At 39.7% G+C, this 15,459-nt stretch overlaps 1 protein-coding gene across 1 annotated transcript in view; it reads right to left on the minus strand.

The window, feature by feature from the left end:
* LOC136435121 (stabilin-2-like) overlaps positions 1-15,459 on the minus strand; it is a 138,308-nt gene that overhangs the window by 104,333 nt on the left and 18,516 nt on the right. Inside the window, exons 2-3 of the mRNA XM_066428352.1 lie at positions 10,365-10,450; positions 2,164-2,233 (exon numbers count right to left, since the gene is read on the minus strand). Of these exons, the coding sequence (XP_066284449.1) occupies positions 2,164-2,233; positions 10,365-10,450 (156 nt within the window). The remainder of the gene's footprint in view (positions 1-2,163; positions 2,234-10,364; positions 10,451-15,459) is intronic.

The raw sequence follows: 15,459 nt of genomic DNA on the forward strand, positions 1-15,459 counted from the left end.
TTGTATCTTTTTCTCGCGTCTATATTCAGTTCAGTAAAACCCGAGTCTTGTCGTTTGTCATGTCTTCAGTTATGGCAGAAGCCATGGCGTCGTCCGGTGGATCGAGAAGTCTCTACATAACGTCCTTACTTGGTCGCTGATTAGCGCTCGTAACGGTGAGACGATCGAAACAAGTTTTGTTTCACGGCAGACACAGCGGAATGTAATTTGGTAGCACAGGGATTTGCCCGTCGCAATCCCAACAAATACATCTTTACTCTCCAGACATGCCAGAATGGCATCTAGTTGAGTCTCCCTTATTTCAAACTCCCAGATAGCACGGAAATTACGGCGGACTCTTTCCGACCACCAGCGCCTGCTTGCTTCCATTGTTATCTGGAATTCAAACCTGCCGGGTAACTGAGACGGCGCGCAGCTGACCCATGACGGGCGCCGGGCTTCGAACGCCGGCACAATTCGCACCTTCTTTCTAAGCGCAGTTTGACTGCGGGGAGATTAGGTAACAATTGCGTGTTAATAACCTTGTTCAGGTCCGTCTAAGGGCAGATCCCTACCGGGCTATTGGACCCTCTCTGGCTGACTGGACCTTCTCTGGCTAGCATACTACGATTTTCGCGCCCGGTGTGGATCTGCTTGGAGATTAGGCCAAACCAACCTTCCTATCCGGCCAGTTTCCGGTTACACCATCTTCCGTCTCACATCCTGTCACTCTACAATATTGAAATAAAGACTATGGACACACACCAAGACAAACATACACACAGAATGTAAACAATACCTTTGTTTTCACAAAGAGGAAAACCAACATGTCGCTCTTGGTAAGAGCACCGTAGTGTCTGAGTCATCATACAATGTAGTATTCCCAGTGACACTAAAGATCTTCCCTTCTTTAGTTTATCACATTACACAACTGGTGTCTCCTTTCCAATAGTATCTGACAAGACAATTTATTGTCTCTTGACTTGCCTCTTCTCTTCTCTATCACATTACATTACAAGTGTCTTTTTCCAATAATATCTGACAATGATATTAAATGTGTGTTTAGCTACGGAGTCATCATAAAATGTAGTATTCCCAGTGTGATAACTTATTGGAGTATTGACTCATCTTCACTATATCACATTACAGCTCTAGTGTCTTCTTCCCAATAATGTCTGACAAGATACCAACCTCGGTCAATAGCTTTCGGCCCTTTCTTTATTTTATTTCACCTTATTTCCTATTTTATCTTTATTCTTCTTTTCTTTCCATCCTTCCATGATTGTGCTTTTGGCACATCTTTCCCACTCACATAATTTGATGCATGGTCAGTGTAATTACTATGTAATTGTAAGTGAAATAATTCACGGAAGGCAGTCTTTGTAACAGACAACCCCAATGAATTCAATCTGCACTCCATACGACTCCAACATGTCAGAGTCCATGTCCAATCACTCCCTCCACCGCCCCTACATAGGACCAACCCTCCCTAACAACAACATTTCCAACCTGATCAAGTTGTTAGGAATTTACGGCCATGAAATTGCGTACCACAGCTGGGTAGGGTTTCTGCTGGAGCAAGAAGACGGACAGTCTGTCAATTTCACAGTGACTGCCAATAAAATTACTTGCCCCTGATTTAAGGTATGTCTCTTACTTGGCTCTTTAAACTTCTATAGGTCCGGGTCCTCTGGGGCAGGGAGACAGGGTTTATGGATGGGCCTCTAGTTCTGTGTAATCGTACACTTTCTAGCTGGATTACCTATAATGTTTCCCACAGGAGCTCTTGGAACTGAAGGATACTGATAGTGTATCTTTAAATGGGATTTTTCCCCACCTGGCAACATTGAAGCTCCTCTAAAGTTTTACGATAATGTTGCCGTTACAATAATGTAGAACAATATCGAAGATACCAGGACTATTTTTCCTTGTTTAGATGACAGGAAAATCTAGCACAATGTGCTTTAAAATGATCCTCCAGTAAAACAAAAGTACGAAAAGTTCTTTTTAAGATTTAGATGCAATCAGTGTGAAACAAGGTCGCAGTTAACGATGCACGTAATTCATTTAAAGAAAAGTACTTGCCTGGAATTCAAAATGGTTGAACTGAAAGTATCCAAAGCAATAAATGGAATATCTTATATGAAAATGATACTGTCATCAAACAAAGAACAGGTTTCTTACCTCCGCTACAGTCTGGACCGTACAGTTTGTCATTTTTACACGTCTCACAGGCTACTCCTCCAAATCCTCCCTGGAAAATGCAAGACAAGATTGGTTATGTGACACACATGTATGCATGACATTGTACATAAACAATTCTTTCATCTACAGCAATAGCATTTCAACTTTCTCCTACATATTTCTTTGAGCTACATATCCTGGCTTCCTGCAAGCTTATAAGCTTTCTTGGCCTATTGATGCAATTGTGCCAAGGTAATACAGTACAAGGGCAACATACTCTCCAAGCAGAGGTTAGTGGGGAAGATTGTAATCTTATATATCCTATGCCCCATTTTCTTTCTACAAGCCCCACCCGAAGTCGAGATACGGCATGATAAATGACTCTCCTGTTGGAGAGGGACGTAATTCACACCTGTACCTTGAGTGAAGTTTGATAAGGTAATGATTAGCTGTTAATAATAGACATACTTGGGATAGAGGATGGTGGGGCCAGCCAAAAGAAAATGGGACATAAGATAAGAAGGTCACAATCTTCCCCACCAACCTCTGCTTGGAGAGTCAGGGTAAATGGTAATAGTTTCAGGCCACTCGACTTTACTTGTAACAGATGTCTATCAGTCAGCTGGTTGTATCATCAGCAAAACTTTTAAGAAATGTCCACTAACCTAAACCTCTTAAAAACTACAGTCACGTAATCTATGGCCCATGCCACAAGCTCCAGACAAACGTATGCAGTCCTGGTCAATGGCGTGTCATTGAAGACGAATAACCAGCCATTCCACACCCAGATACAATCAACTCTCTTTCATAACACACCATTATTTATCTTGTTTCATCCTGATTAACCAAGTTAGGGCGCCGACGCATTTAACGATAACGCTCTGCACTAGGCATATTTTTAGAAACTGGGAGGCTCTCAGTCTTCCTCAAGACCCACAGGCACGAGTAAATCAATCTGCATTGGCGTAAAGCAATTAAGCGTATTTCAGCCTCGCAAAGATTCAGAGTCGATAGTACAAGACGTACACAAAGAACACGCATGCCAGGTTTGGGAGTGCTCACTATTGCCACCTGAGCTAAAAGTTTACTGATGTGGTACACAGTTATAGCCTGGGTGCCACCCTGATAAGTTTACTGGGGGCCTATTTACCAACCTACCAACTAGGTTATACTAGGGAATCATAATTAAGAGCTGAGGGTAACACAGTTCTGGAAACAAACACCTCGAATCAGTTTGTATGAAAGGGATACATTGATCCCTATAATTGGGAAATGACCTTACTGAGTACACTGTTAGCCTTGCATGCTATAACTGTAAGTCACAGTTCCCATCCTTGACTAAGTTAGACCACAGACTTCGAAAATGGTACATAAGGTACTGCTTTCTCTATTTAGAACTTATGATCAACACTTATGGGAGGGAGTATATGGCAGTTGAACCCACACCACAATAGAGTGGTCCTGTACTGTAGTGCTTACACAGCTGTGTGGCCCAAGGGTTAAAGAAACAGAGATGGGCGCTGCCCTATAAGCCTTTACCTTAACTAAGTTGGGTAGAAAGGTTTATACATAAAGGTCACAATGTTTTCATATGATACAGCTATGAGCATCGAAGGAGCATCAAACACTTATCTGCAGTCTACTCCAATGGCAACTCCTCTGCCAAAAACTGACTCATCAAACGGTCTACTAAAAGTTGGGGCAGGTCACATTACAACCATGTAACGATTTTCTTGGACTTAAATATTTATATTATTACTCCCTATTGGCATCAAGATGTCCAGTAACTGGACGTCTGACAAATGAAGGAATTAAGGACAATAGGTTATACAACTGGCAGTGAATGCCGAGGCTTTGATTTGGATGGTTCCACAAAAATGTTGCTTAGGTGTACATTAAAGACAATATTCAAGGCGTGAACACATAGGGATGTCCCTGTAGCTCAACTGGTTGCAGCCTCACAGTTGAGCTCCTGTTTCAAATTAGTTGGTAACTGGAAGACCTCCGTTCGAACCCAGGGAAGGGCATCCTGGTTGGAGCTGTATTCGTCTTTCGAAAGGGACGTAAAATGAGCACCCCGTGATCTAGGAGGTGCCTCGAGCATGTTCAAAGGCACTACAATAGCCCCGTTACTCAGATGAGTATCTACTGGCTATACTTCAGATGAATAGCATCATTGCATCATACATTTCATGACCACATCCAGCTTGTCAACACCTGCCAAAGACAAGGGAACTTTCTGTAGGTTATTTATGCCTGCACTGTACGCAAATACCAGAAATATGAAATAACAATAAATGCATATGTGCTGAAAATTGACTTTAGATATTGTTAGAATAAAGATTCTGGTATCAAAAATATTTTCAGTTTTGCTTCCAAAACCTCAGAGTGAGTACCCTCAACAGTAGGGCTATGGAGGGCCAATCAGCACCAAGGAAAGACATCATGCCTCATTTCATGCCTACACAGATAAGTGACCATTACACATGTAGCAGTGTCCTAGATATTCCTTCACATCAAAAGCCAATTTAAAAAGAATCGATAAAAAGGAGAAACCTTAAATCCGGCTATGAAGGAAGGAACATTTGCGGGGATTTAAAGAAAGTAGAAGAAAGAGGCGATACTGATACATGGCCTCAAGGAATGAACGGTTCATTTAGAATTTCAGGTAACAAAAACATTCATTTTACGGCATGTCATAATTTTCAATTTGGGCTCAAAAGAAAATGTCTTCGGTAGAAAGAACTATGGCTTGGGCATGGTGTTCTGCAACATCGAACAACTAGGTTCCACTCAGTGAAATTTAATACCACCTTTCTGTAAATACAGCACAAGACAAGGACGCTTGTACTGTAAGTTGTAGGTTTTTTTAAAGTACCAACTCGTTGTAACAACTGAATATTGTCATACCAAAAAGGCAAAGGAAAACGTGGCCTAAAAACAATTGCCTGAGATAATTGGTATTTTCTTCAAACACATCATGTATGAAATTGAGCACAATAATAGATCAATTCATGGTAACAAATTACATGAGGAAAGTAGGCCACAACACAAAGATATGGCCTATAAAGAATAAATTACAGCTTTAGGGTTTATCAGCAGGCACCGTTAACGTGACAAGTCACAATGATGAGGGCATGGCAATTTCAAAGAGCATGAAAATCAATAATGATAAAATCTGTCCAGACGTTTTTTTACAGTATCTTCTTTCAGAAGGCAGACAACTTAGAAATGAACTGCCCTGTAATGTTTAGGTGCAGGTAATGTTAAGAGCACTGCTTATGAAAAACTTTTTAACTGCAATTACATTCCAAATTACCGGTAACATCTTCAAATATCCCATGTCGCAACAAAAAAAGTTCCCATCCTTAGGGCACCCATAATTTTTTTTGGCGACACCTACTGTCTGATATATCAAATATCATAAAGATCCATCCATAGTTCCTAGAGCTATGCTGTTCATGCTAACACACAGACACATCGATAGACACATGGACCAGAAAACATAACCTTCCCTGCAAAAGTACTGTAAACTGTGAAACTTTTGAAGTTTAATTTTGCAGCGTCAGCGAATTCCTGATGCTGCAAATTTAAACGTGTCTCCCTTTCATGACTACTGTGCTACAGAATTGTTTCAACCACGGATTTAAAACACAGCAAAATTTTCCTGTTTCCTCGTACCGCAAAATAAAACCACCGTGAAACAAATTGAAGTTACAATCATCAAGTATGGACCTATGCGGACATACAAGCTGTATATGAGCCAAATTTCCTGTACATCAGCAGTACAGTGTAAAGAATCAATCATAAGACGGGTCAAGCCTAGCAGGCCGCAGTCCCAAGTGTTTTACGGAGTTGGACATCAATTAGAGGAAACTCTCACAAATCAATATGAAATTAATCTGTTCACCGAAAGTATATTGCCCCATTTGTCTGCTCGCATCCATACAGGAGACTTATGAAGTGCTATTTGTCTCCACTCAACTGCTGAGTCGAGCTTTCAGATTCAAACCGGGGGAGCTTATGGGACCATAGGGACTGTAGGCTAGCAAGGATCATCATCAACAATTCTAATTGATTAAAACTGGCAGGTTTGTGGGATGCTCAATAAGCTTCAGGGAAACAAAGGAACAGATTTTGCTTTTCTACATTGTGAAAGTACCTTTTGGATGCTGATAAAAGTTTTACTATGTCCATTCGGTGTTAGTACATTGTATACCTATCAACTTAATATATCTTTGTTTGTGCTTGCGGATCTGATGTTTTATGCTGAAAGACAGTTATACTGACTATACAGATACAGATAGATAGTACAGAGTACAGATTTGTACAAAGGTATGTGGCTCCAGCAACAAACAATTTTTTAGGACTGGAAAAATCGTTACTTGAAAGACTTCAAAAAAATAATGAATCAGATTAGAAAAGCTTGTACAGTAGTAAAAATTAGCATTCTAGGCACTTAAAAACTCACTAAGCCAGAACATGCACATTCAGTCTACTGGGGCCTTAAATGGCCCCTAGACACTTTGGCAAATGGCTCTATCACCAAACCTGCCCAAAATTCTGGATTCATCTGTATTACCATGTCACCTATTAATATGAAAAAGCAGCTGGGATATTGATCAAGATGAAAAAATGTTTGCTGTTGCCAAAAACATCTCTCTGCCTTTGTAGAGCTCTAATATTTCAGCAACTTTCCCCCCAATCCCAGGCAACTTGTAATTATGCCATGATTATCTTCTCACTTCCCAATTGGCATTTGAAAGGCAGTTAGTTTTGTAAGTAGGCCAGGACTTAATCCTAGGGATCAAGAAGGAATTAATCCTATCAAACAATGCATCAATAAGTTGTGATCCTACAAAGGGCAGTTATCCTCACTAATTGACCTACTCTACTGCATTAAATGCATCTAATCATGCAACCACTTGCTATTCCATTCTTATACATTTTCAACATACTTCAAAGACGTCTTCAAAGAAGTCTTTCTTCAGCTTGATCAGTAGTGGCATTTCAATTGAATGATGGACTAGGAAAGGACAGGACTGCCAATAGCTCCGGGCAAAATTGTTTGATTCTGTTCGCTAGCTTGTGTTGGAATGATTTTCTTTTAAGCCCTGTAACTTTGAGATAACCCATATCACTTAAACTTAAGTAAAAGCCTGTAGAATGCATCATTGCCAAGGACTAATTGCAAGACAACTTCATCCTATTGACTGTACATTGTTTCATAAACTGCTGCAACAGGTACGCTGTATTTGGTCTACCACAATTACATGTAATTGTCCATAGAATTTGTACAATGACTTTGTCCATAGACTTTGTGGCAACAATGTGGGGTACTTTTTTTGCTCTTTGATACTGAGAATGGTATTTGATCTTACCCTTCTAATAACAAGATACTGCAAATGCATTTTAGTTCGCAGCGATTAAATTTCACGTTAGTGTTCACTGTGGCTTTTACAAAATTAGTTAATGGTTGCAACAATGTGGTAGGCAGGCAGACAGACAGAACAAGCATTTTTGCGGTAGTTTCAAGTTCATGTTGAAGGGGTTACCATGAACATTAAACCGCCACAAACTTAAGTGCACTTGTAGCAAGAGTGAGTTCCCAGTGTATGATCAGGATTTGCACAAATGTCCATTATTTCTACCACTGCTTGAGTTTATGCATCCTAAGTACCCTGGCCAATAGCAAACAGCCATAATGGCAATGAGCCGCAACAATCAGCAACATCTCTGACCAACAGAGCGAGACAGAAAAGTCAGTGAGTATCGACTCCATTACTTTTACACGGTTCATCATGCTGAGAGAAGTTTTCTCCTTCAAGTTGCACAGAACTGAGACATGCCTCCTGGGCAGATAACTAACTTTGAGTGTTTTTTTCTGCTAAAATAAATCCTTGCAGCAAAGAATGACTGCTGAGAGACAATGTCTGGGTGAGCGTCTCTATCCCCCTGACTTCAAAAACAGGACTGAATGGACTTTTAAAATAGGGCTGGCGCCACAAATGGAGATAGTGTGTCGTCTCTCGTCTTTGAGCTTGATGTCTCATTCCCTCTTAGTTAGCTTCACTTATCCATACCATTACCCTGTCTGGTCCAGAAAATGAAACAATTCCTTTGTGGCAGACCTACAGAAAAGCCCACCTGGGTCCTTACAATTATAAAGCTATATTGATGGACTGAAACTCAAACTGTGGCTGTGTAACTTCATCATACCCCAATCTAGACCATCCCAACTTCTGTGGAAGCAGAGTCTTAACAAACTCATACAAAAGGGGAGTGAACTAGTCTGCTGTTCGAGTTTCTACGGAAAGTAAGTTGATGCAGTTTCAACAGACACATAACATAAAAAGTTTCTATGCCGAATGCTCTCACTTCAAAGTCTTGGGGATCTCTTGCCACTCCCTTCCTATGATTTATACAATACCATAAAATACTTCTAGGCATGACCTTCTTCTAATTATATTTCAAAGTCTTGGAGAACTGACAACTTTGGCACTCCTGTACGTATACAGATCTCCTATGATTTATACCATAGATACATAAAATACCATAAAATCCTTCTTTGCTGAACTTAAGTTTTACTTCAAAGTCCTGGGAATTGACAACTTTGCCACTCCAGCTTCTTAGATTTATGCCATGAGTTATAATACAAAATTTCTTTGCAGAACTTAAATTTATACCTCAAAGTCTTGGGGAATTGACAACTTCACTGGTCCTCCCACTATGATCTATACCATGGAATACGCAACAACTCTGTGATTCATGTCTTCCCTTTCAGTTTCGTTTCACGTTACAATTTACCACAACCCCGGCCGGTGTCTGGAGGACCATGAAGACAGATAGCTCATATGCAATATTCACATCCACCATCTAGCAATAAAGGTCTCCTCACAAATCTCCTCTATATGGCTGTCTACATATAACTTTATAAGCTGGGGTTACTGCATGCTGCTATGAATAGCATCTTTTAGGATTAATTGAAAATTAGGCTAATCTTTCCTCTACTCTGTCAAGGTCTTTCTTCACACTATACATGTATGTGGACATACTGTGATACTACCATGCAAATAAAGTAATAGATCATATGTCTATTCACCAAAAGTAATATAAGTTATTCTCTACCTCTCACCACCAAACCAATCAATGTGTCTTCTTCCAATATGACGGTCATGCCACCAGCAAACCTCATTGAAAGAGAATGATTTTTAGCTCTGCAGTTCTTACAAACACAATTTGGTGTGGTGTTTTCCCACAGAACCTATTGTGTACTGATTAATTCCTGGAGACCTATCATCTATGGAGCCAGAGTCTGATTGGTTTTTGAATGACACTATCATTACTTTTACGACCAGGCCATGCTGCCATCACACACTAGGCCATGATTGGACTCATCTCCAAGCAGATGAATGACTTTGGCTTGTTTGTTCTACTTAAAAGTGACACTGTTTTGTCTTGATTTAGACATCTAATGCTGTTGTTGTTAGCTTTATTTACTTAGAAAACAACCTCTAAAATGGAATGGCTAAAGCTTGATGTAGCAGTAAGCTATTGAATTACCTTTGCAATATTAGCATTCACCTTTTGCAAGGATAAAGAAAGCATGCGCATTCGGTCCTTGTGATTATTCAATGTTATCAAATATGTAAAGATCTGTCCACTTGTCCAGTACATTCCTGACCTAATATATGGCTGTAAAACAAATGGTATAGTAGTTTCATTTAAAAAGCAATCAGATTAATGCAAAATGTACAAGCAATGTAAAAATCAGTCTATGACTACGTTGATGAAGGTTAGACATACGGGTAATGAGATATTCAATACAAAAGATATTAAAGCAACTGGATTATTTTTGTAAATAGTCGGACATTTCAGACAGCATCCGGTCTTTCTTCGTCACTGAAACTCAGACCGTTAACAAAAGTTAGCCAGTTGCTCGAGTAATTTGTGAGGGTCTGCATGGGGGTCCCGGCAATGCTTTACACTGAATTCAGAAGAACCCTCTATGTATTATGATAAAATCTGGGATAAGTAAGTTACGCAAAATTTGGTCAGATCCCTATGATTTACACGTATAAGACGGCTTTCCCTACGAATTACAGGAAATAAAAACAGGCTGCCTACGCCTTATGGAAAAGTGCATTGCAGAGCCTCACTTTCGTATTGAGCAGTCCACGAGTATTTGGTGCATGACTGACCTCGCATGTACATGTCCCGTTCCCCTGGATCCCTCCAGCGCAGGCTCCATGGCCGCTACAGGGGTTGTCTGCTCCTCCTGGGCACTCTGGGAATCAAAACAGGAGTTAACCTTGAACTCGACATGATTACAAGGTTGATATAAGCAAACCCAAAAATGCACTAACTAATTGTTATTAATGTAAAACTATACATTGTGGTAAGGACTAAGCTTCAGATTATTTTAAACAATGCTTACAGTTAGATGTGCAATGGTTAGGTGTGACAGGTCGTTCAGTGCAATATAACCAGCTGTTGTCGCACTGCATGCAAGCAAAGCTGTTGTGTTACCCCAAAGGGCAGTTATAATGTATACAGATAGTAATGTAAATGCCTTTAATTTCAAGGGAATCGTATTTCACGGTGGTTTTTAGTTTGCAGTTGAAACAAGGCGGTTGGCGGACAAAAGAAAAAACAAGCATTTTCACGGTGGTTTAAAGTTCGTGGTGAAGAGTTTACCGCAAAAACCGTGTCAGACTGCCAATTCACAAATTAGAATGTATGCATGTACAGTATACTTAATAAAGACCAATTATAACAATCACTATCCTCATTGTTATGAAGCCAGGTTGTAGTTTGCAACATCCTCATCATTCAACATCAAAGAATTATACTTATACTAAGTTATAGCATGGGTCCTAATTTGCATAATTTGTATACTGTATTACAACATTATTAATTACAACATTACTAATGCGTTCTTCCGAACGCAAGTAATGCGGAATGATTGCATTATGAACAGTAGCAAGACGTAAAGCACACCATCACTTTGAAAATGCTTTGACTCTATGATAAACTTCAAAAGGGTCAAAATGTGACCATGATGACTTGCCATCCAGATGTGACCCAGTTTCAGTAAACAGAGGATTGGGTACTGTGGTGCTATTGCTGAGCCATTTCATCCCCTGATGTTTTTGAACTCATGAATGATTTCATACTTGGTGATCAACTAGATTTTATTCATGTGGCTTGACAAATATATAAAGGCACTGCCTATGCTTTATGCAAAATGTTTGAAAAGTTTTTTGTAAAACTTACAGAACAAGATTGGCAACATAAAAAGATGTTGCCATGGCGACGGTGGTCTCTGTTATCGTTTTCGTTTTTAACCCACATGCAAATAAGGACCTCGCATAAATCATATCAGTCGCTCACCTTCTCTACCAAAATAACACAAGTTGTCCAATGTATGAAAATCTTGTTTTCACAAAAAAGATATCCTACCATTTCCTAATAAATTATGTAAATGAGGCCCTCTATGCAAGATTTGTGTCCAATAGTGGCCATTTACTTAACTTCCAAATGGTGCAAAAATGAAATCCCCATCATTTACCACTATGGATTTATAGTATTTTGTCATTAATTATGCAAATTAAGTATCAGTATGCATAATTGATATCTATCGATATTCATCTTTTTCTCAGTTACATATGTCATGTGTTTGAGAGTCCTATAATAGAATGCAGCTGATTTATTAACTGTCCTCATTAATCATGCAAATCTGATATTGATTTGCATAATTGGCATATGATTATGTAAATCACCACTTAAGCTATCTGCACACCAAAAATTATGATGATCCGTCATCCCCTTCTTACATTATTCTCTTTCAAAGTTTGAGTCAAAATCAGCTCCTGCAGTTCCAAAAAAAGCCGCCAGGGGGTCCAAATCTACAGGACATATTTTTCTAAGAAAGAGCTATCCACCACTCAAAAATCATGACTATAGCATGTTCAGAAGACGAGATTTGAAAAGTTAAATTTCCCCTGCAGTACCATAGAAAGTTGCTAGGGGGCCCAAAATCCAATCATTACAAGGTCTCCCACAGACCTATCTACCTACAAAATATGAAGACAATACATCCAGGCATTCTTGAGTTATCGTCCCATGAACTTTCACATTCCTGTACAATTCCTAGAATTCTTGCAATCTGCACACAATATAGTAAAAATTTGGCTCGCCCCTGAGGCGTCGCCAAAAAGACATCATAGTAGGCTCCCAGTAATGCTGTCTCTAAAACCTTCATTAAGGCCCTCACTTACAGTTAAACTGTCATATGTAGATATCCACACTTTCTAGATAGTTTCTTGTTTTACCATTCTTAAGAAGGAAAATAAATAAATAAATAAATCCCTGTATTCTTTTCCATCAAACATCGGTAATTTAGCCAGGGCAGTTCTATCAGCACTTGAATGAACGAACATGGACACATGTAGCTGCACTTCTATGTAGATTCTAACATAGACATGCAGTTTCCTGTTTTCTTCAAGTTCAACCAAATTAAGATAATCTACCATCCTTGTCTCTTTCCTATCCACCAAGCAAGGGCAGATTCATCATCACATGCCAACCACATCAAACAGCATGTGAGAAGAAGATAAACCATGGGAAGATCTGGGAAGCCCCAAGGCCCTGCCCCATCCTGCCCTCTTTCCTTTCAGCCTGCTTCCTTGTCAGCAAGGGTATCTCACTGGGTTTCCTACCTTCTGAGGGCTGAACTTCCGGACAGATTCACTTTGTAATGGATTTTCAACTACCCAAGTATTAAGGTCGCCAGGGAGATGCATTATTCACAGTACTTGAATGTGTATAGTAACAGCATACATAAGAATGACGACCAAGTCCAAACAAGATCACTTTTACAGTTTTTATAGCAAAACCTGACCTTGCTGCTGTCTTTTATTTTCAAGTGACACAGACCTACCCACCTACAAAATATGAAGACAATACATCCAGGCATTCTTGAGTTATCGTCCCATGGACTTTCATATTCCTGTACAATTCATAGAATTCTTGCAATCTGCACACAATATAGTAAAAATTTGGCTCGCCCCTGAGGCGTCGCCAAAAACACCTCCATTTTCTTCCTACCCCAAAATTAAATCCCCGTAAAATTAAATGCATTTACAGCTTTTACTGTGCTTCAGTGTTTAGCAACACCATAAGAGCGATGACCAAGTCCAAACAAGATCACTTTTACAGTTTTCACAATGAAACTATCAATTTAGTCCAATGCCTAAACTAGACAATTGATAAAGTCACCTATTAATGATCTCAAGAACATTTCCCTTATCATTAAGCAAACAACATTTGTATCCATATCATTTCCAATTTGTTTAAACAAAACCACCTGACATTATTAGAACATGATTAGAACTGGAAGTGTCTTGCTAACAGGACTTGTGACACAGTAAAGGGACAGATCAATGTGCAGGGCTATAATCAGAAAAATTGGCTGTCAGAAAAAGGCCAATGCTCTCCAACTGGGGCAGGTAAAACATCCTTATACAGGCCCATGGAAGGTTACCAGTTTACAGCACCTCTGAATCTTGTAGGAGATTTCATTTGCAAGCCATGGGAGTACAACCCTGACATACTTCTGTGAGAAAGCTGTTCACATATCTGGCAGAACATTTGAAGGACAAAGTATCCATCTATTCCCAGCTCTTGCCTACAGAATCTATAGCTCTGTCTCACTTCCTGAATACAAACCTAATGCACATATTGGATGTATAGGAAATACAATACCAGACTCGATATTCAACTATAGATCTCCTTATTGGGGACCTCAATGCCTTCTGCTGTACTACACATTATAGAGACAAGTTTCACTGTTGTTACAGGACTTAAAACCACGTTTTCAATTTCAAATACCTAAAAGAAACCAACACACTTATCAAGAAGAGAGTGGGTGACCTGGTGCTTGCCTGATAACGCATGCAATGTCAAGGCCACATTGCAAGAGTACTAGCTATCGAAAAAGTATCATGCTGAGTCCTCAGGCTGACGTCAGCAACTTGACCTTTACCTTCACCATTACCCATGCATAAAGATTCTACCTGCGAAATCAGACAGACAGTGTGCAGACAGTTTTAACAGTCTATCACTGCAGGAGATGCCCCAGTGATATCATCCTGGGAGGCAAAGGAATGTACTGCTGGCTGCTTACATAATTGTCCAAAATCGGTGTTTTAAACTAATTATAAGTCTTACAAGATTTACAGTTTACAATTGGCATGATTCTTAGGGGATCTTGTTTCTTGAGAACTTATTCATGATCAGGTATGAAGAACAGTAGGACTTTAACAAAAATATCCTAAAGATTCAATACATACAAAAAATGTGGAGGCCAGAGATAATCTTGGCAATATCTGTAAGGAAGAGGGTGGCCTCTTGAGATGGCTCCAATCACCTGGTATTACTTGACCTTTGCTACAGACTGTTGTATGGGTAACAGTGTGTGTCATGAAGGTAGGGTTCAAGCAAAGGACAAGACTTACTGTGGAAATAGTGATGCTCATATCTCTGTTATTGGCAGGGCATCAACATGTAGCATTCACTCATATCAGGGAGTTCTGCTCGTACTGTAAATACGCGGTGATTCAATTTCGCGGTGGGGAGAAAATGGAGTGTTTGCGGTGGTGGTTTTAAGTCTGTGGTCGGGCTATAGTCATGGCTCTAATGGAAACACAGGTTTTTAAGTTTTCCTAGAATAGTTTCTACTGACTACTTTGAATTGAAACAAAACATTGGTAAAGACTGAAAAAGAGTTCCATTGTCGGGGATGTAAACCCGGTGGCCCTACATTTGAGGGAGCTTATGGCGTCAAACCTCTGCACGTAAAAGAACCCAACACATTCATAGAGAAGAGTAAGTGTTGGGGTGACCCAGTGTGCTTGGCTGAAAATGGGAGCTGTCTTGAAGCGGAATTGCAAGTATCTAATGAAATACTGTAGCTTCATCCTCAGTCTTAAGTCACTCACTTTACCTTCTACCTTTTTACATTTAATCAGTATCTCGTTGATTTCTCTTTTAGGGACCGAGCATGCAGTATAGAGACCTAATGTGGTTATTTAGGACAACCCCCACAATGGGGTTCATGAACACTGCTACTTTCACCATGGAGGCAATGTTTCAGTCATGTTGGTTAGTCTGTGTGTGTGTGTACATGCGTCTATGATAACATGAGATTATTAATTAGGTTAGGTTTTGGCAAAATAAAAGTCTCAATTATGAACCCCTAGCAGCTTTCTTTAGAACTGCAGTGGAACATTTGTT

This window comes from Branchiostoma lanceolatum, chromosome 5 (genome assembly GCF_035083965.1).
Source record: "Branchiostoma lanceolatum isolate klBraLanc5 chromosome 5, klBraLanc5.hap2, whole genome shotgun sequence".
NCBI classification, from domain to species: Eukaryota; Metazoa; Chordata; class Leptocardii; order Amphioxiformes; family Branchiostomatidae; genus Branchiostoma; species Branchiostoma lanceolatum.